General features: G+C 40.3%; 1 protein-coding gene across 6 annotated transcripts in view; it reads left to right on the top strand.

The window, feature by feature from the left end:
- The window catches only part of LOC135705403 (G protein-coupled receptor kinase 1), a 400,362-nt gene that overhangs the window by 356,068 nt on the left and 17,368 nt on the right, over window positions 1-26,926 (top strand). For 5 of the 6 annotated variants that reach the window (XM_065227160.1, XM_065227152.1, XM_065227147.1 and 2 more), the window contains 4 exons: window positions 16,261-16,760; window positions 16,816-17,034; window positions 17,094-17,300; window positions 17,380-17,542. In XM_065227160.1, coding sequence (XP_065083232.1) covers window positions 16,261-16,760; window positions 16,816-17,034; window positions 17,094-17,300; window positions 17,380-17,542 — 1,089 coding nt within the window. The remainder of the gene's footprint in view (window positions 1-16,260; window positions 16,761-16,815; window positions 17,035-17,093; window positions 17,301-17,379; window positions 17,543-26,926) is intronic. The other variant, XM_065227168.1, reaches the window with a different exon arrangement.

The raw sequence follows: 26,926 nt of genomic DNA, 5'->3' as shown, positions 1-26,926 counted from the left end.
CTAGTTTTATTTTGACGTAGGATTACGCCTTTCGGCAACATATTGGGGGTACAATTTCAAAAAACCAAAATCGACCGCGTTACGAAAAGTGGTCAGGTTTTGACCACTTATAACTCTGTCAATAGCGGATGGATTTTAATTCTAAACAAGCCAACCGATTGGAAATTTTTCTACAAACCTGTTAAAATTCAGTCTTTATAAATTTTCAATAGATCACTATTGAAAATTACACCAATGTCCAACTGTTGCAATTGTGATCAAAATTATCACCGATTGCCTGCAAAAAGTACGTTCCCTAACACAGATTTCAAAATCGAATTCCATACGGTCTTGCCGAACGGTGCTTATTCAATCACCGTGTGTCATCACCAGCAACAGCAGTATTTTTGGCGCATGGCGTTGAACATTGTTCTCCAGTACACAACGAAAGGCTGCCCGCAAGCAACGAGCTGCAGCCCACTTGAGCGTTCATTCACCGAAGAAGGGGGAAGACGCCGCACCGCTACTGATTGGATTCAGTAGCTCGTCGTGAGCCGCTGTGGGCCATCTATGCCAAGCGCCTCACCCTCGTTCCAAACAATATCCAGCATGGTCTTGCTTTGTTGACGGTTGACGTAGACTACGTTAAACTGTTTAGTGAACTTCTTGTACACTTTTGTTGATATTGATTTAAAGTACAGTAGAAGTAACCTATTATATCGGGCCTATGTACATATTTTGGAATTCATACTTAATAAAAGGTGACCAAATTCAGGAGCTCATAAAAATGCGAATACATCGTCTATTGCAGCGGTTCTCAAACTTATCCTTATTGCGACCCACAATAAGCTCGCGACCCACAGATGTTGTCAGGCCAGAATGACCGTAAATCCTAAAAAGTGTCTTAAATATGCTTAAAATGCCCAAAAACTAAGGTTAGTGTGGCAGTTTTTGGCCCTAGGACCTAAATCAAATATTTTTTTTCTGGTTTTATTTGCAATTGTAAATTGACACAATCTATGTTTATCCTGGCATCCAGATAAATTTGAAAATTAATTAGATTTAGAATTAATTAGAAAACCATAAGGGACAAATACTGGCTAATTTACCCCTCATTTTTGCCTGAAACTCAAAAACAAAAAGGCATTGAATCGTCCAAATAGCTAAAAAAAAAAACGACGAAATTGGTTAAAAATGCCAGACAAGATAATATACATACAACCAACAAAACTACGCTGAAACTCAAAATTAGTCAAAAAGCGGAAAAAAATGTGCAAAAATGGTCTGAAAACACTTAAAAGTCATCATGAAGCTTGAGTAGTCATAAAACAATTAAGAAGTATTAAAACTAAAAATGGAATGAAAAATGAACTCAAAATACCAGAATGGCTTATAAAACCATTAAAACATCCTAAAAACTCTGAAAATAATATCGAAAATTCCAAATTGGCTCAGAACTACAATCTTTTATAATCATCCTGTAAACGACAGCTCTAATAAAAACCTTAAAACGTCATAATTATCCTTAAGGCGCTAAATCTAAAAAGGCCAATAAAGTCAAAATTAAACATTCTAAAGTGGCTTCTATATGTCAACATTTCCGGACAACACCATAATAGTCCTGAAATTTAATGACATAACGTCAAACAAATGAACCCAATCGCAAATATGACGTCAATTATTGTGAAACGCTGAAATATTTAAGTGTGCAAGATTCCGTTAAGAGATTAAAATCAGTTTAAGCAAATTACTATACTTATGACCAGGGCTGTCATCTGATCACTCAATGCGCGCAATGTACTGATTTTCTGAAATAAGCAAAATGAGAATCAAGCAAACAAAAACTACAAGGGACAGCCCTATGGGATTGTACGCAATGGTGACGTAGGACTACGTGGTCTTATATAATAAATCTTATTTGTTAACTGCAGCAGGTGCTTGTGTTTTGTGTAGGAATATGAATTTGAGCGGGGTTCACTCTGTTTATACAACACCATTTTCCAACCCGGAAAATTCCTAGACTGGACCGGGAATCGAACCCAGCCACCTCCAGCATGGTTTTGCTTTGTAGCTGCGCCTGTACCGACTGAGCTAAGGGAGGCCCCTACACACCACCACTCACCACGCGGTGATTGAATAAACACCGTTGGATGAGATCGCAAGGAATTCAACTTTGAAATCTGTGTTAGGGAAATCGCTTTTCGCACGCAATCGGTGATAATTTCAATTATCATAGCAACAGTTGCACATTCGTGCAATTTTCAATATTAATATTTTGAAAAATGATTAAGTCTTAAATTTCAAGGATGCGTAGGAATATTTTTGATCGATTGGTGATAAATTTATTGAAATTGGTCCAGGGGCAACTGAGTTATAAACGTTCAAAATCTTTCATAATTGTGTTACATGTCCCATTTTCGGTTTTCACAAAGTGTACCCCGAAATAGAAATCACAGACGTAGTCCTACATCAAAAGTTTGCTTGTCTTTCACCCTGCGCAAGTGTAAAGCAGCGGAAAAGAGAAGACAGACACACAGACCCAGAAATAACGAAAGCTCAATGTGTAGCCATCGCTCTGATGGCTCCGACGCAAAGAGCGCCACTCAGTGTAGGGTTGTAAATGGGAAACCCAGCAAAAAGACAAAATGCTTCTTTGTCATGCTCTTCTTCATCTCTCATATGCATTCAATCGTGGTAAGCAAAGTCTGCAAAGAATTCAAAGAAGACATTAGCACTTGTTGTATTATATTCGCTCCCTGCGACGCATGGAGTGTACCGCTCATTGTGTGGATTGCTTGCTCACAGATTAGTTGGAAAAGAGTGTGCGAAGTAAATGGGAGAGCCACACACTCTTTGTCGACTGTTGTGAAATGCATGCACAAAGTTGCTTTGCTAACGCTCTGAGGTGCTTTCCAGCCCTGCTTACGACCAAGTTGTCTGAATTTCTGCGACCCACTTAAGATTCAAAAAACCACCATTGAATTTTCAATCATCAAAAACGGTTTTTTCGTTCAAATTCAAAATTCTGCCAATGAAAATGTCATCACTGTGTTTCGGTAGGCAAGTAGAATGCAATGATGGCATTTTCGTTGATTTTTTGATGATGATAGAAAAAACAATGATGGTTTGTTGAACCTTAAGGTGAATCGCTGTGACATCTTTATTCTCGGAACCACTTCGAAACTTCAAGTGCACAAATATCAGCTTCTACGACTCGTGCAACATTCGAATTTTTACTCCACGTTTGCTGCACTGCAGCATACATGAAGTAGCAATTTCAGGTGTAATAGGGCACCGATTTCCGAGATTTGTGTAATTGAAAACTCGAAGTGGAAGTGCGGCCATTTGTGTCGTGGCGGTCATTTGTGGACGCTACGAGGAATCACCTTAAGAGCAGTTCGTGACCCACGAGGTGGTTCGTGACCCATAGATTGAGAAACGAATTTACATGCAATTTTTCTTAGCCTTACCAAAAACTCGTCTCGTAATTGCCTTGGAGTTCTCCTTAGAATTCCCTTGAAAATTCTCCTAAGAATATTACTTGGAATTTTTTTTTAGAAACCTTTGAACTCGATCACTTTCAAAAAATTTGAACTCTTGTCAAATATCTCCTCTGAATTAGTCATGAAGCCTTCTCAGAAATCCCTAAGAATTTTCCTCATAAATCCTTGGAATTATCTTCTGAGCTTTCTTGAAACATTCTTCAGAAAGTCTTTTGTACTTTTCTCATTTTTTTTTTTAGTTTACCACAGAATACGATTCCTTTGGTATTTTTCTCGAAATTTCTTCGAAGTTCTCTTATGTATTCCATTGAAGTTATTTTCTGAAAACTGTTTAAATTCTATTTGTAATTCTCTTAGAAATCTCAGCATTACTCTCGGAAGCTATTCTCATCACGATCCCCATTCAATTCTTCTCAGAATCAGCTAGCAATTATCCTTGAAGTTCTCTTCACAACTGCTTTGGAATTCTTCCAAGAATAAACTGGAGTGCTATTCAGAACCTTTTTTCCTCTACCCAGAAATCCGTTGGAATGTATGCAAAAATTTCTTAGGACTTTATCTCAGAATTAACTTGCAATTCTGGACAGAACTTCTTTAAATTTCGGATCCTCCTTAATACTTCATTTCTTTTTGATGCCACCTCAAAATGCCTATTCTAGGTAGAATTCTACGAAGAATTGATTGACTTGTTAGAACTCTGAAAATTATCCAGCGACCGTATTTTTTGTCTAATCCGGGATCTTGTAAATTTTTAATAATTTCACATTTTAAGTATTTTTCTTAGCACCAGATTCTTGAAAGATAAATTCGATTCTGTGGTTTCGTCATTCTTAACGAGATTATTTCAGACGTGGGCTAGTTCCTTAGATAAACAAACACAACACTCTTAAGTTGTTCATCGAACACGGTCAATTTAAATATTTTTGACGTAGTACTACGTCTGTGATTTCTATATGGGGGTACACTTTGTGAAAACCGAAAATGGAACATGTAACGAAATTATGAAAGATTTTGAACGTTAATAACTCAACTGCCCCTGGACCAATATTAATAATTTTATCACCTTTCGATCATAAATATTTCTACGCATCGATAGCAATGCTTCTGACTGTTGATTATAAACACGAAACTATTGACTACTACACAGTCATCAGATAATCGTTTCTAGACGAAATATGTCGATGTAGCATTGCTGCTTCCCCAACACAGTCATCGGAGTGCCGTTAGTAGATGAAACACGTCGACGTGGCATTTGCCTCCGATCTTCGGGCGTGTGCGAATAGAGAGGATGCAATTGCGTAACATTTTGCACACTCATCGCCATATTCAGAACCACGAGCTCCCAACGGCCACACAAAATGCTTTCCAGAGTTGTAATCCTGAAACCAAACTTGGAAGCAGGGGTGCAAGTGATTTTGATCGATTCTCTTCATCGATTTCTGTTTCGTTAATAACTCCACGACAAACACATTCATTGATACGTTTTTTGTTCTGGATGATAGAAGAGCATAGCAGAAATAGTGCGAAATAGGTTAGTGAAGCCATGGTCATCAAAAGAGAATAGACTTTCACCCCTCTGCTTCTAAACCCCTTAATTTAGTCGTCGTCATAGCAATGAAAACTAGCATCGCTTTTGGTTCTTGGGTTACACTTGCTGGTTGCAATTCTGCTGTTCGGCATTTTCGAAGGACCACAAAAAAAAAACATGAAATTACACTATTTTCTAGGGATGCCTAAAAGTCCAATTATTCGATTAACGATTAATCATAAAGATTTGTAAAGCTATTCGATTCAATATTTATCGAATTTTCAATTATTCGAGCGCGTAACCGACATCCCTCCTTATTTCCACTCGTTTGATTAAGGGAAGAACCATGACGTGAAACAGGATCATAAATTCGCCGAAAATAGTGTTAAGTGTCTTTCTGCTAAGGGCTAAGATTTACCAACTTGTTGAGAGAAGGATTTTAACGAGAAAAACTTAAAAGGGGAGGAGCTTTAGTTGGGTGGACACTCATATTCTACGGCCTTCCAACCTGTCGCAGTTCAACCCATGTCCAGCAGCAGACGGGCCGAGACTCTTGCGAGTGCCCAATCATTGAACCGAAGAATATGGGATTGTGCGGTCCGATTTACTGATCCAACTGCCTACACGTCATCATCATCTTCCAAAGGCTTTAAGTCTGTACTACCATCGGCTCTTTTCAGGGCTACCAAGATTTTCCAAAGGAGTTAAATTTCTGAATATGTCCCAACTAAAATTCATATAAAAAGGTTCTTTTCAGCGCAATCATAGTCATACTAAAGAGTAGAAACAGAGTGAACCCCGCTCAAATCCCTATTCCTGCACAAAACACAAGCTCCTGCTGCAGTTAACAAATAACATCTATTATAAGACCACGTAGTCCTACGTCACCATTGCCTACAACCCCATAGGGCTGTCCCTGGTAGGTTTTTTAGTTGATAGTACCGCCACGTGTGGTGCGCATAGTCAATTTCCTTGCGTTTGACGTTTACACACTACCGCCATCTGTTCAGCGTACTGCCCTTCACAGTATACTCAACAGATGGCGGTAGTGTTTTAGCGACGATGTTATGTATTGAAAAATATTCAATGTTTTATATCTGTTTGTCTGTGCTAGTTCATTTCCCTTCTGTTTTTTTATTCTAGGGTATCGAAGATTTTTAAAATTCACAAATCTGGACGAACATGTAAATAATTACTTTAAACAACGATTCCTCGCGGATGAATTTTTACTCAGGCAAACCAAGAGGAGCATCTGGAAGTGGAATTTTGCTCTATCTGATGGTGTATTCACTTTACGTGGATCGTGATTAATCGACGATAATTTCGAAAAAAAAAATCGTTAAATTCTAAACAAATGTTCAGAATTTTGTAAGTTGTCTTAAAATTTTGAAAATTTCTGATAGTACAGACAGCGCAGTATAAAAACAATTTCTTGCTCTGAGATCACCAACAATGTTTACTAGATCTAATTTGCATTTAGTTCAAGATATCACAAAACAAATTTTAATGCAATTGTAACGAATAATTGTTTGTTTTTGAATACATAAAGCGAACCATGTCAGTTTCAAAAAAGCTTACTCTTCTTTAAATTACACTCATTGTTCAAAAAATTCGTTTTGAAATTTCGACCTTTTGTCCTTTCGGCTTTTGTTCTTACGACATTTTGTCTTTGGACCTTTTGTCATAAATGTTCTGCTGGAAACATCTATTCTACCGGGAATTTATAAATGAAAATCCACAGGCCACCCTGCGTGCCTCAACTGACGAGCTAATCTGCGGCCATCAACGTTAAAACAATTCGGATAATATTTCACTCAAAAAGAGCTCTAGACATGTTTTCCAAGAGTTGAGTGCCAACGGTAATTGACTCAATTCTCTTCGGTTTATTCAGCTGTAAACCAAAACCCGTTGTTACTCGTCGGTATCTAGCCATGTGTATAGGCAAAACACCACAATTCAGCTCCATTTTAGTACGGAGAGCTGTTCCACAAATTGCTCTATAAAACGACGAAAAGCCTAACGCATAATAAAATCTAGCACTACAATCATCTTAAATCTTCACCCTGCAATCATAAAAATAAAGCACCCATCAGTCGGACACGATTTATACGGTTCTAAACAACTCAAGCAGGATAAATTCTTTCATCCGTCTGACCTTCAACCACTGCAGTCTGGCAACCGTTTATTATACACACGTCCCACCACCATCATCATCGTCATCGGAGGAGCGCGCACAATTAACTTCAACGTACCTCCCAGCCAGATCCCCCCCCCCCCTTCAATTATCCTCTATATCGAGAGTCATAAATCAACCGAGCTGCTTCTGTCATGCTAGCTACTATAACAAAGAAGCTCCTTTTGGTTGTTCCAGGACATCTCATCTGAGTCTTCCTCCACTTTTGTTGGCACCACCCACCACTGACTGACTGACTGACGGACTGACGGACTGACTGAGTGCGACGACGTACAGAAAATCGAACTTAAAAACTCCAATAACCACCCCCACCCCCAGCAGGCCAAGGATGCTTCCGCAGGAACGTTCCGGCAGTTAGTCTTCTTGGTTTCCAACTTTGTGAAAAGAAACCGCTTTCTCCTCACCCCCTAACCGTCCATCATCCCCCCCACCCCACCTTCTTACTTCTACGCCTCTGGCGCAAATTGCATGAAAACGGTGAATTTTACGATTCTTGCCCGTCGTTTTATGTTTCCTTGCCAGAAAAAAAAAATCGAACATCTACCACCCACCGCCATGAAAAAAAAAAGAAACTTATTGCATCCTGACTGGTTGTGGAGCTTCTGCCTTTTTTCTTAAACTTGTCTTGTGCTGTGCCGCCGCCGTCAGTATAGCGGAGCACATCCGTTCGATGGATCTTGGCTGCACGGAACGACGATTGGTTCGGTCCCATTTCCGGGCCCCGGGTATCATCGTTCATTTGTTCTGCCGTACTCCTACCCTAAGACGAACCTAAGGCACTCCGTTTCTTCGTTTCTTCGTTTTTCCGCTTTTCGGTTGTAATCACACATCAGCTTCTTCCATTTCGATATTCCACAGTGGTTCGAAATGCTTCAAATTCCTACAACTACGTCTCGATTACTTTTTTGACGTAGGACTACGTCTGTGATTTCTATATGGGGGTACACTTTGTGAAAACTGAAAATGGATTCTGTAACGAAATTATGAAAGATTTTGAACGATAATAGCTCAGCAGCCCCTTGACCAATTTAAATAATTTTATAACCAATCGATCAGAAATATTCCTACGCATCCAAAAAAATTAAGGCTTTATCATTTTTCAAAATGTCACTATTGAAAATTGCACGAATGTGCAACTGTTGCTATGATAATTAAAATAATCACCGATTGCCTGCGAAAAGCGATTTCCCTAGCACAGATTTCAAAGATGAATTCCTTCCGGTCTCACCAAATGGTGTTTATTCAATCACCGCGTGGTGAGTGGTGGTGTTCTCCAGTCCACAACGAAAGGCTGCCTGCAAGCTGCGACCTGCAGCCCACATGACCATCCATAAAAGGAGGAAGAAGCCGCACAGCTATTGATCGGAATCAGTTGCTCATCGTGAGTCGCTGTAGACCACCTATGTCAAGCGCGTCATGCGCAAGTGTATAAACAGAGAGAACCCCGCTCAAATTGCTATTCCTACACAAATCACAAGCCCCTGCTGAAGTTAACAAATAAGATCTATTATATAAGACCACGTTGTCCTACGTCACCATTGCGTACAATCCCATAGGGCTCTCCCTTGCAGTTTTTATTTTCGAAAGGACGTATCAGCTTCTGTAAACAATGCATTTGATCGTCGGTTTGGCCTAGCTGGTAGCTCACCTACGCAAACTAAACACCACTATCAGGTAATGATGGTAATGTTAGTATGCGTGGACGAGCTACCAGCTACACCAAATTGACAATCTAATGCATTGTTTACTAAAGCTGATACGTCCCTTCGAAAAAGTCATCGAGATTTAGTTCAGAACTCTCTCAGTACGTAGCGCTAGTGCACATGTGAACTTCCTGAATATGCTATGTCTTGAAAGCCTGACCATATAGGATGTCGCTGTGCAATGTGAGTATTTCCGGAACATGGGCCCGTATGGAGAGCGGATGTCGATGCAAGACGCCATTTCGAAATCAAAGATGGCGGCCATCGGTTTTTGAAACACTGTTAAATACCCTACAATATGGGTATTTTCCGATCGGGAACGATGAGTAGTGGTGTAAAATTTATGTTTGACGCCATTTTGGAATCCAAGATGGCGGCGATCGGTTTTTGAAATACTGTTAAATGCTCTACAATACGGGTATTTTCGGAGAGAGACCGAGGTGTAGATGTCAAAATTCGATGTTCACCGGCATTTTGAAATCCGTCGGTTTTTGAAAAAACTCTCCAATACGCTACAATATAGATATTTCTGAAACGAGGATGACGTGTAGAGGTCGAAAATCGATGTTGGACATCATTTTGGAAAGCAAGATGGCGGTCAAATTCCCATCAATATGGGTAATTTTGGAACAAGGACGACGTGTAGATGTCGATATCGGTTATCGGTTTTCTATAGAAAAGCTACAAGGGACAGCCCTATGGGGTTGTGCGCAATGGTGACGTAGGACTACGTGTTCTTATATAATAAATGTTATTTGCAGGAGCTTGTGTTTTGTGTAGGAATAGAAATTTGAGAGGGATTTTCTCTGTTTATACTCTATGATTGCCCTGAAAAGAACCTTTTGATATGAATTGTAGTTGGGACATGTTTAGAAATTTAACTGTTTTGGAAAATCTTGGTGACCCTGAAAAGGACCGATGGTAGTACAGGCTTAAAGCCTTTGGAAGATGATGATGACGTGTAGGCAGTTGGATCAGTAAATCGGACCGCACAATCCCATATTCTTCGGTTCAATGATTGGGCACTCGCAAGAGTCTCTGCCCGTCTACTGCTGGACATGGGTTGAACTGCGACAGGTTGGAAGGCCTTAGAATATGAGTGTCCACCCAACTAAAGCTCCTCCCCTTTTTAGTTTTTCTCGTTAAAATCCTTCTCTCAACAAGTTGGTAAATCTTAGCCCTTAGCAGAAAGACACTTAACATTTTTTTCAGCGAATTTATGATCCTGTTTTACGTCATGGTTCTTCCCTAAATCAAACGAGTAGAAATAAGAAGGGATGTCGGTTACGCGCTCGAATAATTGAAAATTCGATAAATATTTAATCGAATAGCTTTTCATATCTTTATGATTAATCGTTAATCGAATAATTGGACTTTTAGGCATCCCTAGAAAATAGTGTAATTTCATGTTTTTGGTGGGCCTTCAGAAATGTCGAACAGCAGAATTGTAACCAGCAAGTGTAACCCAAGAACGACGACTAAATTTAAGGGGCTTAGAAGCAGAGGGGTGAAAGTCTATTCTCTTTTGATGACCATGGCTTCACTAACCTATTCCGCACTATTTCTGCTATGCTCTTCTATCATCCAGAACAACAAACGTATCAATGAATGTGTTTGTCGTGGAGTTATTAACGAAACAGAAATCGATGAAGAGAATCGATCAAAATCACTTGCACCCCTGCTTCCAAGTTTGGTTTCAGGATTACAACTCTGGAAAGCATTTTGTGTGGCCGTTGGGAGCTCGTGGTTCTGAATATGGCGATGAGTGTGCAAAATGTTACGCAATTGCATCCTCTCTATTCGCACACGCCCGAAGATCGGAGGCAAATGCCACTTCGACGTGTTTCGTCTACTAACGACACTCCGATGACAGTGTTGGGGAAGCAGCAATCCTACATCGACATGTTTCGTCTAGAAACGATTCTCTGATGACTGTTTTGGGGAAGCAGCATATGCATATACGTAATTGGTGGATTTGTTTGTTTTTTTGACGCTTTTGGACAATGCCTAACATTTACCACTTTTTAAAAGTTTCTTGTTGAAAATCAACAGTCAAAAGCATTGCGAAGAAGCGTAAAAATATTGCCGATCGATTGGCATTAAAATTATTGGAATTGGTCCAGGGGCAGCTGAGATATTAACGTTCAAAGTCTTTCGTAATTTTGTTACATGTTCCATTTTCGGTTTTCACAAAGTGAACCCCCATATAGAAATCACAGACGTAGTCCTACGTCAAAAACTGTCAAATACCCACAATATGGGTATTTCCGGAACGAGGACGATATGTAGATATCCAAATTTGACGTACCCTGCCAGTTTAGAATCATTGGTTTTTGAAAAAGCTGTCAAATATCCTACAATATGGAAATTTTAGAAGTGGAGACAACGTGTAAAGGTTGAAAATCTAAATCGTTGCCAATTTGGAATCCAAGATGACGATCATCGGTTTTAGAAAAAGTAAGAGGTTTTATCCAAGACACGACCGTAGATTTGACGTAGGATTACGTGCTCGGTGACTGTGTTAGGGAAATCACTTTTCCCATCACGGAAACGGAAATTACGCATTTTCGTGCAAAAAACGCACGGAATTTCTGGCTTATTCAATAGGTATTAAAAAGCGAGAATTTATTGGAGAAATTTCCTGCTAAAATTTTTCCAATTGTGGAAGATTCGCAATCAATCATATGAATTCAAGATTTTTTTGCTTTTCCTAGCGTCCTGCAGAAAACCTTACCTTAATTCGAAGTGTTTCTGGTTAATTGACAAGGTCATGTGGTATTCGGTCATTGCGAGAATTTGTATGCACACTACACACTTATTTTGCGTCAACATTTTTCTCAGTGTGCCTCAAGTGTGCCGCACTGTGCCGAGAGTGCCAGGCAGTCCGTTTGTGAATAATTGTATGTTTGGCAACCCGGTATTTTGACAGTTCAAATGTTTTGTATAGCTTGCTGAAATGTTGCAAACCAAAAGCGAGCGTATAATATCGGAAGTACACCGATCGAAGCTGCGACATGGAACTGGAAAGGATTTGTTATGCCGATTGTGACCGACCGAGCTTTTTGGAATCAACCAGCCGAGGGCAATGAAATAGTTGAGTAGGATAATTCCGCCCTCGTTGACAAATCCCTCAACCTGGTCCCTGAGCCAATCGAATCCAGTGGATTATTTAATTCGATCATCGTCAGTACCGTGCCGTAAAATCTACTCACGTCAACCTTTCCGATTTGGCAAATTTCTTGGTGCCATTAATTAATAAACTAAGATCAATTAATCAATAGAGCTAGAACATTGTTTTTGATTCCAAATACTAGTTGAATTTGAGAAGCACACGAATCATAAAGGTTATTGCATTTCTGCTCGATTGCAATACTCTCAAATTTAATGTAGTAAGAATAAGAAATCCTCGGAAAAATTCTAATGGAAATGTTCGATCGGCTTAGATTTTGACAGTTCATTTGGCTCAAAACATTCTCTCCGCCCATCTCTCCCTCTGAGTATTGCTAGTTGAAATTGGTCCACTCGGCAGGTGTCACGTTTACGGTAAAGGAAGCTCTTATCAAACCACCCGCATTGGAAGATTGCCTGAACATTGTCGATTGTGATCTTCTATACCACTCAAATACCAGATTGGTCAGAAATTATTTCAAAGACTGCCACGTGATTGGAGATTTTCAAAAAGTTCTCAGAATATTTACTCTAAGCTTCAGCTTGATCACGTATAATTTTGAAGATCTTAATTGGCCCAACATTTCAAATCACCTCTCCTAGATAATCTCTCCAATAGCAGGTTGCTCAGAAATTATTTTAAAGACCTCCAGGTGATCGTACATCTCCAAAAGTCCTCAGATATTAAATAATAAGACTTTAGTTTGATTAGGTATTATTCTGATGATCTTCAACTGCACAACAATTCAAATCATATCTCCCAGATATCCTCTCAAGGTCCAGGGTTTCTCAGATATTATTGCAAAGACCTACAAGTGATCATAGATCTCCGAAATATACTCAAAATATTTTTTTTTAAACGTCAGTTTGATCAGGCATCATTCTGAAGATTCAAATCATATCTCCAAGATATGATCAAAGATCAACATGGCATCATACATTATTTAAAATAACAACCAGTAATAAGATATCACATTGAAAACTTCAGGGTTTTTTCAAGATTTCAGATCGATCAGTTATCATTTTAAAGATATCCAAGTATTCCATAATCCATATCGCATTTTTCAGATTTTCTCTCACATGAAACACGGCAGCTTATAAATTATTCCTAAGTCCTTCGTGAGTTTTAAGATCTTCATAAAGTCGTCTGGATATTTTTTCAAGACTTCAGGTTGATCAGGTACTAAAATAGTACTGAAGATCTCAAACTGATGGTGTGGTATGGTCACTACAGGATGCTTTCGTCACCTTACCTTTCTATATCACTTTGTTTATCTCCAAAAAGCACGAATTGGCTCATCATGGTTAGAATGTATCAATAGTTGTTGTATTTACCCTTTGCTTCTTGTTTTTACTCAGTCAAATCCAATACTGCAGGAAAAAAAATTATGACTTCAGATAATCGAGCCATTTTCTCCCCATAATCGAGAACCAGATAATTGAACCCTCGGCTAATCGAACCCCCGGATAATCGAGTCCAACCTGTACAGCATTTCCTTCCAACTGAGTTTTTTGACGTAGGATTAAGTCATTCGGTACTATATGGGAGGTGCAATTTCAAAAAACCAAAATCGACTGCGTCACGAAAAGTGGTCAGGTTTTGACCACTTACAACTCTGTCAATAGCGGATGGATTTTAATTCTAAACAAGCCAATCGATTGGAATTTTTTCTACAAATCTGCTAAAATTACAATTTTTTTAATCTTCAATAGATCATTAGTTAAAATTACACAAATGTCGAACTGTTGCCTTGGTGATTGAAATTATCACTGTAAAAAGCTTTTTCCCTAAAACAGATTTCAAAATCTAACTCCATCCAATGTCGTCAAATGTTGCGTATTAAATCACCGTGTGTGGTGGTGTCCGGTCGGTCGTCATCACTAGCAGCAGCAGCAGCAGCAGCAACAGTGCTTTCGGCGCGAAGCGTTGTACATTTTTCTACTGTGTACTAGAAAAAAATAAAGGCCAACAAGTAGCTAGTTATCAAGGCTGCCCTCAAGAGCCCTCGATTCACCGAGGAAGCCACACCGCTACTGATCGGATTCAGTTGCTCGTCGTGAGCCGCTGTGGGCCATCTAATCCAAGCGCTTCACCGGCGTTCCAAACAACATACAGCTCGCGAGTCTCATCCGTGTTGAACACCCTTATAGCTCAGCATTATTCCAACCATCACGACAAAACGGTTCTTTTCAGGACCACCATAAATTGCTGTTGTTTAAGAGTAAATTTTCATTGAACTTTTGCTCGCGTTGCTGTGATGTGGCTCACTCCCAAAGCTCTTTGATATTGTACCCAGTAGCCAAACGTTTGTGGTCAAATGCGTAACAGTATTGAACTGTAGAGTGACCACCCCTTGCGTCTAGTAGGAGTTTGGCCAAATACGCGCGGCTTACTCTAGCTTAGAAGGATACATTGTCGAAGGATAAAATGAGCAACCTTCTCAACCAATCTCGAACCCACTGTGCATCAAGCAATTTTTCACGACGAACCCGCACAAAGTTCCACCTTGCCTTGCTCGGTGGTCGGTTACTTTTATTGTAGAAAGGAGGAAATCCCCCCCCCCCCCTTTCCAACCCAATTCAAAACTACTCCCAACCGGAAATGATTGTTCGACTAGCGGACTTCTCCATGTCCTCCGTGTCTGAGGAAAGCGAACCGAACTTTACGCGTCACTAACTTACATTGGAAGGTTTTCCTCTTCCCGGCACTGTCTGCCGTTCGTTCTTTTCGCTGCGGCGGTGTCTTTTATCCAATCCATCATGATTTCGGAGAGATAGAGAGCTTGGGATATGAGAAGGGGTATCGTTGCGTTGTTCGGCGTCGTCATGGGTAGGAATAAGTTTAATCCGATTAGTAGCCACCGCGTGTCGTAATTTCCGCTGTCAGACGAACTCGTGATGGGCTTCCGTGAACAGAAACAGAAGTTTCTGTCGTTCCAGCTGATGGGAGCGGGAAAAGTTTTTGGTGATGGATTCAAAGGTGGGTGCGTCAGGACTGTTTCCCACTGCAGATACATAATTAGTTAGTCAATGTTTGCAAACTTACTGGATCAAACAAAATAGGCAACTTTGCTTAACTGAAATGTGAAGTGTCTCAGGAATTTGTGCAGGTTACATAGCGCCTCAGAGTTTCCTGAATTTCTACGATGTTTCCCTGAATTTCTTAGAAGTCCTTGAAGTTTTACCAAGTTCCCAGAAGTTATAGAAAAATCTCCGGGCTCATGGTCAATTTTTAGAGCACAGAGTAACACACCAAGTTGGACTTGGTCCAACGGCAGCGGCCAAAACCAAACCAACAAATCAGATAGTCAAAACGGACCTTAAGGTTGATTATTAAGGTCAGATGCATCCTCTTTAACTATTAAAGCTGCATTATAGTAGTTAACGAAATACCAAATTTAAGGACGACAGTGCCTTCTTCTGAAATCGTTTTAGCTCTATTAGAAAAATTTCCATAGGCAATGGATAGGTGCCTTCCACTTCCAATTTGAACTCCGATAAAGAAAACCAGAAAAAGGGATGCATTTTCTCTTCATCAATTTGGCCGTGAGCTGCAGCGGCGCCTCCTTTCCACTTTTAGGATATTAATATTCGATGATGGAAGAAAAAAGCAGCCTGCGACGTCTTCGTCGTCGTCGTCGTCGCCATGAATGCAGAATATGGCACGGCCTGCTTGCCTCTAGTGCACCGTTTACATATAAGATGGTGCCAACACACGGAAAAGAACTGTCAAGGGTAGAATGAATTAATCTTCCCGTGAAACGCGATCGGAAATTGGGTTGCCGCGAGCTTTGCTGGCGAAATGTGGGAAATGGATGAAGACATAATTCCAGTAGCAGCGGCTATCGGTTTCATTATTCATTGGGAGACGGTTTGAGTAATGGAATCGAATTTCCTGCTCCTTGTGGAATGAGGGGAAAAGTTTTCAAAATCCGTTGGGATGCAATCATACACTCGCACAATTCCTTCCTTACATGACAACAGTGTCGTTCGACAATGTAATCGAATGCGAAATGCTACTGCTGCTGCTGCCCTACCCCAGCCTTCAACAATTCCCATTTGTTCCACTTTGTCCAAGCGAGAAATCGAACGAAACCTTATCTGCTTCATTTCCGTTTTAATTTTCTCCATTTTCACTTATCTCTTTTCTCTTTTATTACCACCCCCCCATCGAATCTAATGTAGGTCATTCTCGGGCTGGACCACATGCACAAGCGGTTCATCGTATATCGGGACCTGAAACCGGCCAACATTCTGCTGGACGAGAACGGTCACGTGCGGATTTCGGATCTGGGGCTGGCGTGCGATTTCAGCAAAAAGAAGCCCCACGCCTCGGTAGGAACACATGGCTACATGGCACCGGAAGTGCTTTCCAAGGGCACACCGTACGATTCCAGTGCCGACTGGTTCAGCTTCGGGTGTATGCTGTACAAATTGCTCAAGGGCCACTCGCCCTTCCGGCAGCACAAGACCAAGGACAAGCACGAAATCGACCGGATGACACTGACGATGGTGAGCCTTTGTGTGCGGATGCCTTGCTATATTTTCCAGATAACATTTGATTTCGGTGATTGTCCTCCACAGAATGTCGAACTGCCGGAATCGTTTAGCAAAGAACTGAGGGACTTGCTGGAAGGACTGCTACAACGGGACATAGACAAACGATTAGGCTGTAAAGGGGGAGGGTAGGTTGTCCTCGGAATCAAATGGTAAAACACTCAACTGAACTTTAACTTTCAGAGCGGACGAAGTCAAAGCCCATCCGTTCTTTGCCGGCATCGACTGGAACCAGGTGTACTACCAGAAGTACACCCCACCACTGATACCGCCCCGGGGGGAGGTCAACGCAGCGGACGCCTTCGATATCGGTTCGTTCGACGAAGAGGACACCAAAGGTATCAAACTGACTGAACAGGATCAAGAGCTTTACAAGTACTTCCCGCTGACCATTTCGGAAAGGTACGTAATACGTTTTTCGATCTTAACACTTTCACATGAAAACCCCCCTCCATTGGCAGATGGCAGCAGGAGGTAGCGGAAACAGTATTCGAAACCGTCAATCTGGAAGCGGATCGGTTGGAGCAGAAGCGGAAAGCCAAGCAAAAGCAGAAGTTCGATGCGGACGAGAAGGACTCGGACTGCATACTGCACGGGTATCTCAAGAAGTACAGCGGTTCGTTCGCGACGGTTTGGCAGACGCGGTACGCGAAGCTTTATCCAAATAGGTATGCAGTCTTATATTTATCGATGGGCTTTCGTTGACTGATAGATTCTTTTTTTGTTTTTCGCGTTCGTCGCAAACAGGCTAGAACTGCATACGGAAAGCAGTAGTACGAAGCCGGATCTAGTGTTTATGGATCAGATCGAGGAGGTGGCGCCGGACTATGTGCAGTTCAAGAACGAACAGTGCATACAGGTCAAGATTCGGGACGGCATCCGGGATGGGAAGCTGACACTGACGATGGTGGTAAGTGCCTGTAGATGAGAAATGTGATTTTGTAAACTACCATGCGTCTCCTTGGAAAGTGTATTTTTGAAGCTAACTCACCGTAGCAGAATAGTATGAAAGTTGACTCTGTTGAGAATTGAGCAAAGCCGACTAACAAATCGATTTTGACTCTCACCTATTTTTTTAAAAATGGTTTATTCGATTTTTCAATTTATTATACACGATAAAAAAAACCTCATGTTAATGTAATTAATGTGATTTGCTGTTGAATTTGCACTACTTGCCAAACATTGCAATTCGATGTGCAAATCCTTTGGAAGAGATCATATCGAAGCACAATTAAATCAACAGCAAATCACTTCGTTTTAGACTGTATTACACATCGTTGTTGATGTGCAGTGCTTTGAACTCGAAATATCAACCATACTCATATTAACAATCTATCACTTTAAGTTTAACTAATTTATCCTTGGATTTCATTTATGCTGAAAATGGATTTAAACAGACCCCCTTAACTCACACACATAACACGCGACGCGAGACAAGACACAACACTTTTCGTTCTTACAACATTTAAAACGGATTAAAAATTACCTTTCTGTCGACCGGTTTCGGGCGCGATGCTGCCCATCTACGGGACAATGTCCGACTGGTTACAATAGGATTGCTACGCTGTTGTGTAGACGTCCAGAGAAGAGAGTTGTTACTGTATTTTCAGCTTCGTCAAGTTGAACAAAGATGATGTGATGGGAGGATCATCTTCATTCATCAGTGGTTCCTGTGTGTTGTTGATATGCATTGATTCCCATGCATTGAGGTGTGAGGGTTTTCGTATTGTTTTGATGAGCTTCGCACTTTTCCAATCAATTTGATGATTGGAGGCCGTCGTGTGCGCCGCCACAGCTGAACCTTAACTCTTTAGATTTTTTAGAGACAGATAACAGCGCCAAACGGTTTGTGACGAGACAACGTTGAACTGCAGCGTTGGAAGAAAACACGCACACCAACATCTAAACATGTACGAACCCACACAACTGACCGGACGGTACAGCGCAAATCAAAACACGAAGCGGTGCCATCACTCATCGTCTTCATTCAGCTTCGGCTACTTCCTTTTGCGTTTGCTTTCACCGGCGTTGACAAATACTTCCTATGTTATAAAATAGGAAGTAATGAGTATTCCAATGTAATTTTTTAATACAATGCGTGCTGCGTTGGCCAAGACCAAGACGGTATATTTTATTACGTTTAGCAATGATTTCGATACGTTGCATTTCCAGTGACTGGGGTGTTGGAATAATTCTTTAGAGAGAGTGAATGCTTTTCCCATGTTTACTTCTATGTTTATTAAGATTCTTTTGAGCACCAGCTCCGCAAATCATCAATTACTATTAGAGATTTGCATCCTACTGATACCGGTGGTATATTTAAAACTCTTTCGCTCGGAAGCAAAACATATTACAAGCACATCATGATGCGCGCTTGGATGTGTGATTGTTTTCTCCAGTGTTTCTGTTGCGTATAAAGTGGTAATGATTGAAAATCGGAACAATCACAAACAAGTAAGAATTTTGCTATCGCAATATAATGATGATGACTTCGAGGATGATATCGTCCTTTTTCCTCGGCTGATCATCAACGTCCGCATTGACATCTATCATGCTGACACCTGTCAGTTATTGAGCCCAGGTGGTGAAGTTGGCGGGGAACTCCCAACAGTTTCAATGTGCACTCAACAGATGGCACTGCGATCATATACGGGTGTTAATTATATGCCTTGTATGAGGAATTGAGTAGTGGGATATCTTGTTAATTAGATATCTTTGATTTAAATTGTCGCCGCCAAAAGCTACTTTCTTCTCCGGTTAAGGAGAGTCTTTCGCTTTCAGGTCAGACACTGTTTCTCGATTCTAGGAGCTACTTTTTTCCCCGGTTAAGGAGAGAAGTTTTCACTTCTAGGCCGAAAGTTCTTTCGGATTCAAAAAAGAGAAGAATCTGGAGTAACCTATGAAACTTAATTTTATTCAACAAAATTGTACAAAGTGATCTTACAGCTACGTGTTGCATTAGCAACTTGTAATTATGTAAAACTTTTACTTGGTTCGTCCAGGGTTTTACATATCCCTTTCAATACCGGACTTTTGACCTAATTTTGCCTATTCTATTAGCTAGGATTTCGATCGCCCTTGAAAGGGTAAATTTGTGTTATTTGGATCTTATATACTATGCCCTCTCAGATCTGGGATTTCTCGGGTTATCTTGTAAGTTTATTTCTTTTTGTAACTCAGATCTGATATGGCTCTACAAATAAGAATGAAACATTTGTAACGTTTAAACATTATAATTATATCCTTCGTTAAGGATAAACAGAGAGGGAAAGCTAAACGTAACCTAGATGCGCAAGCATGCCATGCGTGGGCGTGTTTATCCTACTTGAACGCAGAAACGTTCCTAAGTAAATACTGCAGTTAGATTATGTAAAACGAGCTCTCGCTCCTTTTGCCCTACTTTTCATTTCATATTCTTGGCCTTGGTATCAACGTCAGCTAGGGCTATGCAAACGGGATGCAACTATGTGGTTATCTTATGGTTTTGGTTTTAAATTAATTGCCTCGCGGTAGCATAAATAAATATATTCACGGCGAATGAGAACGACGCAAATTTGAGTTTAGTTCACTCATAATCGCCAAAAGTGCAGGAACTCAGCGATGAGTAAAATTTGTCTCATGTTTTCCCAGGTTTTTCCAGGATTTTCCAGGGAAAAATTCCCGAATTTGAGAAAAGTAAAGATTGGATTCACTCCGTCTATTGGTACTACCCCGAGACTGAATAAAATTTTCGTCAATTTCCTCATTTTCCGGCAAATTTTTTAGGTTTTCCACAGGAAACCATGAGGCAAATTTACTCATCGCTGAGTTCCTGCACTTTTGGCGATTATGAGTGAACTAAACTCAAATTTGAGTCGTTCTCATTCGCCGTGTTGCCTTGTTCATACTGCAAGCCTTGTTATATGTTATTCAGAATATGGCCATAGAAGACCCAGATCATATGTTTCCAAGTGATATTAAACAACATTGCAAGGCTTGTAGTAGAAGCAAGACGAGACATTGAGCAATAAATTTGATAAGTTTGACAATGTTTTGTAATAGAAGTTCTATTATACACCTGGGACGGGACTTGACAATCGGGTAGCGATTTCAAGCCAATTTGCTGTCAAATTCGAGCCAGTTTCTGATATAGTCGCTATATTTATAGTCTGGTCGATCTATCAAAAAGCGGAACCAATTCAATATATTGTGGTTTGCGTAGGCGAACCTTGAGTCACGTGAAAACGGTTTCCGAAGTTATGTTCACAATAGCTGATGTGCTCTTTTCTGTTGTTGGTCGTGATTTGCTCGATGGGTTCCGCTATTTGACAGCTCAATTGGTTCCCGAGATTATATCCGCCAGACTATGAATATAGCGACTATAGTTTCTGATTGGTCGATTTGGCAGTAGCAATCCATGGAATAAAAAGGATAGAGGGATCGCATCAATCTGGCTGGCAGTGATGCCGGAATCAATGTTGACTTCAATGGCGTTGTTAATTGTTTATTTTTGCGAAAGGAAAGTTGACCAACTGAGTGCCCTGCCTGTTTTAAGGAATGGATATAGGCTAGGGGCAAGACGGCTGTACTCAGAGTTAATATTTTCACAGCGAGCTGATTTGAGTAACTCATATTTACTCAAAAGTGATCAAAGTAGTCTCACATTCGTCAAGAAATTAAAAATTATATCAATATAAACATACATTATCTGTCAGAGTGTCAGAGTGATCCTATCAGTATTTTATTTTTGTATTCTTACATCAAATAATCATTAATCCGTGCGTGCTTCTTTTCAGTATGAATTACTCTTATATGCGTGGTCTCTACTATCGTGGGCAAAAAACAATTTGACAAATCAGCAAAAGACATTTCCGATATGATCCAGAGAAACGAACCCGTTATTTGGCGTGCTTTATTACGGGTTGCAAAGGGTGTGTTCTTTCGATGGTTAATTTAGCATTCTATTAACAGTTTTGGCATTGTCTCTTATAATGATCATACATTGGAAAAGTGCTGCTTGGACCTAATCCTAGTTTTAAACCTGTTCAAGATTTGATAAATCAAGCAAAATCGATCAAGATTAAGAGTTGAAACCACTTCAAATGCATGATTTAATTTCAGCATCTTAAATATAAATAAGTCAACATGAGTTGCGAATTCTAGTTTGAATTGTTCTGATAGAGCAGTAAATTTGTATATGTGACTAGACTATGATCTTTCCAATAATCTCGGTTTATACTTTGTGAAAACTGCAGGAAGAGACAAACTACCATCAAAAACTTCCGTTTTCATTCAGCAATACAGTCCTGGAATCACAAAACAGTCGTCTTTGACGCCACGTGAAGTGAAACTTGTAAGGGGCACTGACACATTTGGAATCTTGTTGGTGGCTGTCATCAATACGTTAAATTATGTCAACTCCATATTCACTTGAAAATACAATTATTATCATCGTCAACCAATGATAAGCATACACAGGGTTTGCAGGTTGCGACACGGATTTTGTGGTTGGCAATCCGGTATGTAATGTTGTTAAATGATGACCGTAGACTTTCCTCGTCAAACGTCTTTGCTTGACAATCGTGGAATGAAGTCAAAACTAACAGGTTGCTATGTCACCGTGCATATAATATTCAGCAACTCGAGATACTCAGAGCGTCTCAAAATTTACTTTATCAAAAGCTGTCTCACCCCTAGGATATTGATGTTTGTTTATGGTTGTTTTTATTGTGTTGAGCAAAAATGATGATCAAGCTGCTAACCTGAGGTAGAAACTCAGAATAAAATCCAAATAAAAATAGAAAAAAAAAACTATTTTACATTCCTGGCATCATTGGCATCAACTCCGTCAAACTAAAGAGCCTAAATTTATAAAGAGGCGACGTGTCAAAATTGGAACAATCGATTGTCTGTCAAAGTCATAGGAAAAGTCATTCCAATCGAGCAGAAGACCTGTCAAATGGATAAGATGTCGTCTCTTTATAAATTCAGGCTCTTTACGTCAAACATCACGCACAACTTTCCGAAGGGCATTCTTTAAAAACATTAAGAAGAGTGAGAAGCTCGATTGTCAAGTCCCGTCTCGGTTATACACTATTATTGAATTTATAAAGAGACATCTTTTCAATTTGACAGATCTTCTGCTCGATTGGAATGACTTTTCCTATGATTTTGACAGACAATCGATTGTTCCAATTTTGATATGTCGCCTCTTTATAAATTTAGGCTCTTTAGAATACAGCATCGATTTCTTTCTCTAGAATGCAAATTATTTCGGGTGGAAATGAAGAATCATCGCTTCCCTCACTTGACTTCATTTGTTGTTGACGAGTAAAGGCCGGCGCACAATAGATACGTTTTCGGGTTTTTTGACAGATAATGCATGGGCTAACTGTCAAAAAACCTGAAAACGTATCTATTGTGCGCCGGTCTTTATTAGGAAACAAGATTGTCTTTTCAGAAAAAAAATACACACTAAAAAAAATCAACAAATGTTCGTCAATTTAAAAAAAAAAACTAAAAATTTGAATAACTGAACTCCGATTAATCCACCTACCGGTGTCAAGTGCCTTTCTTGTGTAATATTAAATAGCTGGTATTCAACATTCTGATAATTGTTGCTTAGTTACCCGGAACATGCCTGTGTGTTAAGGTGGAAGTGGATTGGATTAGAATGACTCACCTTATCGATTTTTTAACAAAATAACGCAGCGCTCAATCGAAAAAACTCTTCCGTGCAAAATTAAAGAACTGAAATTTCTATCTCTAGCAATTTCTACAAGATTGACTGAAAACCATTTTCTAAGTTAAATTTTAGGACCACAATCATAGTGGTCGCTAACTTTGCTCATCATTTACACAAATAGTTCGTATGAAAGGTCATATTTCACTCGCGTAGATCGTTTCAAAATATTGTTAGGAACATTTCCTCTGAAGACAACATACCTGTAAAATGTATTATTTCAATGCAAACAATTTTTTTTTTGTAACGCAATTCCAAACATTAGATTTCGTTTTCCTAAGCAATCAACTGGCTTTTGCATGTATCTGTGCGTCAGCATGCTTCAGGTTGAAGAACAATGTGATTTGGAATGCTCGCACAAAACAGCGAAGCGAAAAAACAGCCACACGACGGGGCGCTCCATGAATGAATTCTCGCGTCACTTTTCAAATAGACCAATGTTACATATCCACCATTTTGAGAAAATCGAAGTTGAAGTTTGTTCGCGCCCGTCGCGGGAAATCTTTCGGACACACATAAAAGAACTCGCGGTTTACATACAAACACCTTTTATTACGCGAACACAAAAATACATTTATTAGAGTACGAAATTACTAAGGAGATGTTTCCTCCGCGACGGTTTATTGTAACTGATATTTTTCAATCTACGTACCTATGTGCCACACAGCTGACCCGATCGGTAGCGATCGATCGTCAGCTGTATGTACATAGAGATCAAGAGCGGCCCGGCCTGAGAGATTCTCTCTCATATACAGTTTTCTAGGGATGCACATGCAAAACTGTGGCATCGATACTTCTTGTCTTCTCGCTCTAACAAAGTTCGACAGATTATTATTTTAATTGTTTAGAAACAATACATTTTCCTATACTATTTTCAATGTAGTCAGTGGATAATAACGTTTAAAATTCAGTAGAAATGGTAAAATCACAATTTTACTTTGAATTTCACGCTACAATATAGAAAACCGCATAGGACGCTTTGACTATTCAAGATGTACATCGGTCATGTTACATTGGACGATTTTTCTCAATGACATAATCAATGAGTGTTACATGTGACGTTTTGTTCTACATGGTACTAGATTCCCTTCCACAGATTTCAGAGTAGAGTACTTAACTTTAGATTGGCCCCACGTTTAGAAAATGAGCACCATGAAGTAATGAAATTGGGTTGTTAGCGGAATGCTAAATAAAACAAACGTATCTGTCATGGATACCAAAATTAATTAAGTGGAATTAAATGGAAGATAACCTTTTTTGCTGTTTTATTTAGCATTCCGCTAACAACCCAATTTCATTACTTCATTATGATGGCTACCAAGCCTTTGGGATTTTCCTTATTAGAGAGTTGTATAGATTTTTCTCCTTTAGCTTACTTAAATCTTTGGTTTTTATTAGTTAGGTAGGTTCCGATTCAACACATTGTAGTTTCATTTTTATACCTATGATCTTGACTTTTTTACCTAGGGGATGAGTACTTAAGGGGGTTAGATTTTGATAAGTTCTTTAGTGGGAATGACACTGATGAAGACTGCACATTGTAGTCGAAATACGTATCTGTCATGGATACCAAAATTAATTAAGTGGAATTAAATGGAAGATAACCTTTTTTGCTGCACCAATAATGTTAGGCAGTCCAAATGACCGAAGTAACAATCATGTAGTAGTAGTAAAATTTACATTTATTTGTTGATTCATTATGTTTTAACACTGGTTTTGCAGTACATTTGATTAGCCTTAGGAGTTGTTGAGTTTGAGTTTTAAAAATTTGATAACCTACCCTATAACCTATACCCTATAACCTAACGTGCCAGATCCCTGATCATCTGCTGATCGGATCGCCTACAGCAATCTCTGGACCTTTCGATGGTAGCAGTTCTCCGTAATTCCAGCGTCTGAAGACCAGCCAGACGATGGACCTCAGAGTTCCGAGTGCGTGGAGGACAGTTGAGGATCATCCTCAGGATCTTGTTTTGGACCCTTTGTAATTTTAGGTGATGGCACTCCGCGGTACTCTCCCAGATTGGGACCCCGTATTCTATCACGGGAAGGATTATTTGCTTATAGACAGCAAGCTTGTTTTTCAGAGACAGAGTGGATCTCCTGTTGATGAGTTTTATCAACGTGAAAAGCAGGTTGCTGTCGAATGTAAGGCCATTCGACCACTGTACCGTTCAAGTTGATCTTATTATTCTCAGACGGAACAAGTCTGGGTGATTTGGAATGAGGAAAGATGATGACCTGGGTCTTTGCCGAGTTGATACGGATCTTCCAGCTGTTGAAGTATTCTGATAGAACATTTAGGCCTCTCTGAAGTTGGCGGTCAGAGCTTCGATGACCCTACCCTTAAATATGATGGATGTGTCATCTGCGAACAGAGACAGCGATCCATCTTCAGGGAGAGCCGGCATATCGGAGGTGAACAGGTTGAATAATATGGGGCCAAGGATGCATCCCTGTGGGACACCCGCACCAGTGTGGAAAGCATCCGATGTGATGCCATTCAGAGAGACTCGGAACGTCCTGCCCGAGAGATAGTTTTTAATGATCTTCACAAGGAAGATTGGAAGACCGTATCGCTGCAATTTGTAGACCAGGCCATCATGCCAGACATTGTCGAACGCTTTTTCAACGGCCAACAATGCCATGGCAGATGCTTTAGATATAGACTTGTTCCGTCTGAGAATGTTTGTCACTCGAGTTAGATGTTTGTCAGTCGAGCGACCTTCACGGAAGCCAAACTGTTCCTCGAGCAACAAGTTGTTTTCAAGGGGAAGTAGCCAAGTCTTAGGCACTGATTGGAAATCAGTGCCAGTTGGTTGTAGAATCTGGAACTCAAATGTTTGAGTTCCAGATTCAGGATCTGGTCGAAACCTGGGGTCTTCAAATTTTTAGATGATTTGGTATAGGTCAACAGTTCATCAGCCGTAATCTTGGATTCCACAGAAAAGTTGTTGGGAATTTGATGGAGGTTGGTTGCATTTACTGACGAAGTGTTGACCTATAGCATCAGCCTTCTCTTCAGGGGTTATCAGATGAGCAACTGAATCATTGGGTTGATTCAACGGCACAATGGGTCTTGGCTTATTTTTAAGGAGTTTGGTTAGCTTACAGTCACCACCGGATAGTGGTTCGAGCTCAGCTCCTGGTAGGCCACAGGTTGTGAGGTTGCATGAACTCACTCGACTCACCCGGGTAGGAGTGTTCGAGGCCAAGATGGTGTAATGCCCCTCTTGCAGGTCCTCGTTCAGGATGGTGCCGTTTCGATTGCTCCGACTGTTTTTCCAAGCTTGATGTTTGACATTTAGTTCCCGCTCCTCCGGGTGAGTTTGATGATGTCTTACCGGAGGGCCACTGACCACCCGTCCCTGATGTTGGTTTGCTTGGGGCATTGGGCCGCGATGATGGTGATTGCGCCAAGTGATGTGCTCACCTCCTCTCCGATGGCTTCAATTGTTTTCAGCTGGAAGCTTGGTAGTAGCCGGCAACTGATGTTACGTCTTGCAACGATGGCCACTCCTCCACCACCGGAGCAGGTGCGGTCAAGTCTGACGAGCCGAAAGTCTCGGTGAT

The sequence above is a fragment of the Ochlerotatus camptorhynchus genome, unplaced genomic scaffold, assembly GCF_037179485.1.
Source record: "Ochlerotatus camptorhynchus isolate MF236.1 unplaced genomic scaffold, CSIRO-AGI_Acam_v1.1 ptg000022l, whole genome shotgun sequence".
NCBI classification, from domain to species: domain Eukaryota; kingdom Metazoa; phylum Arthropoda; class Insecta; order Diptera; family Culicidae; genus Ochlerotatus; species Ochlerotatus camptorhynchus.
The sequence above is the reverse complement of the archived record's forward strand: the minus strand, read 5'-3'. Positions and strand labels throughout refer to the sequence as shown.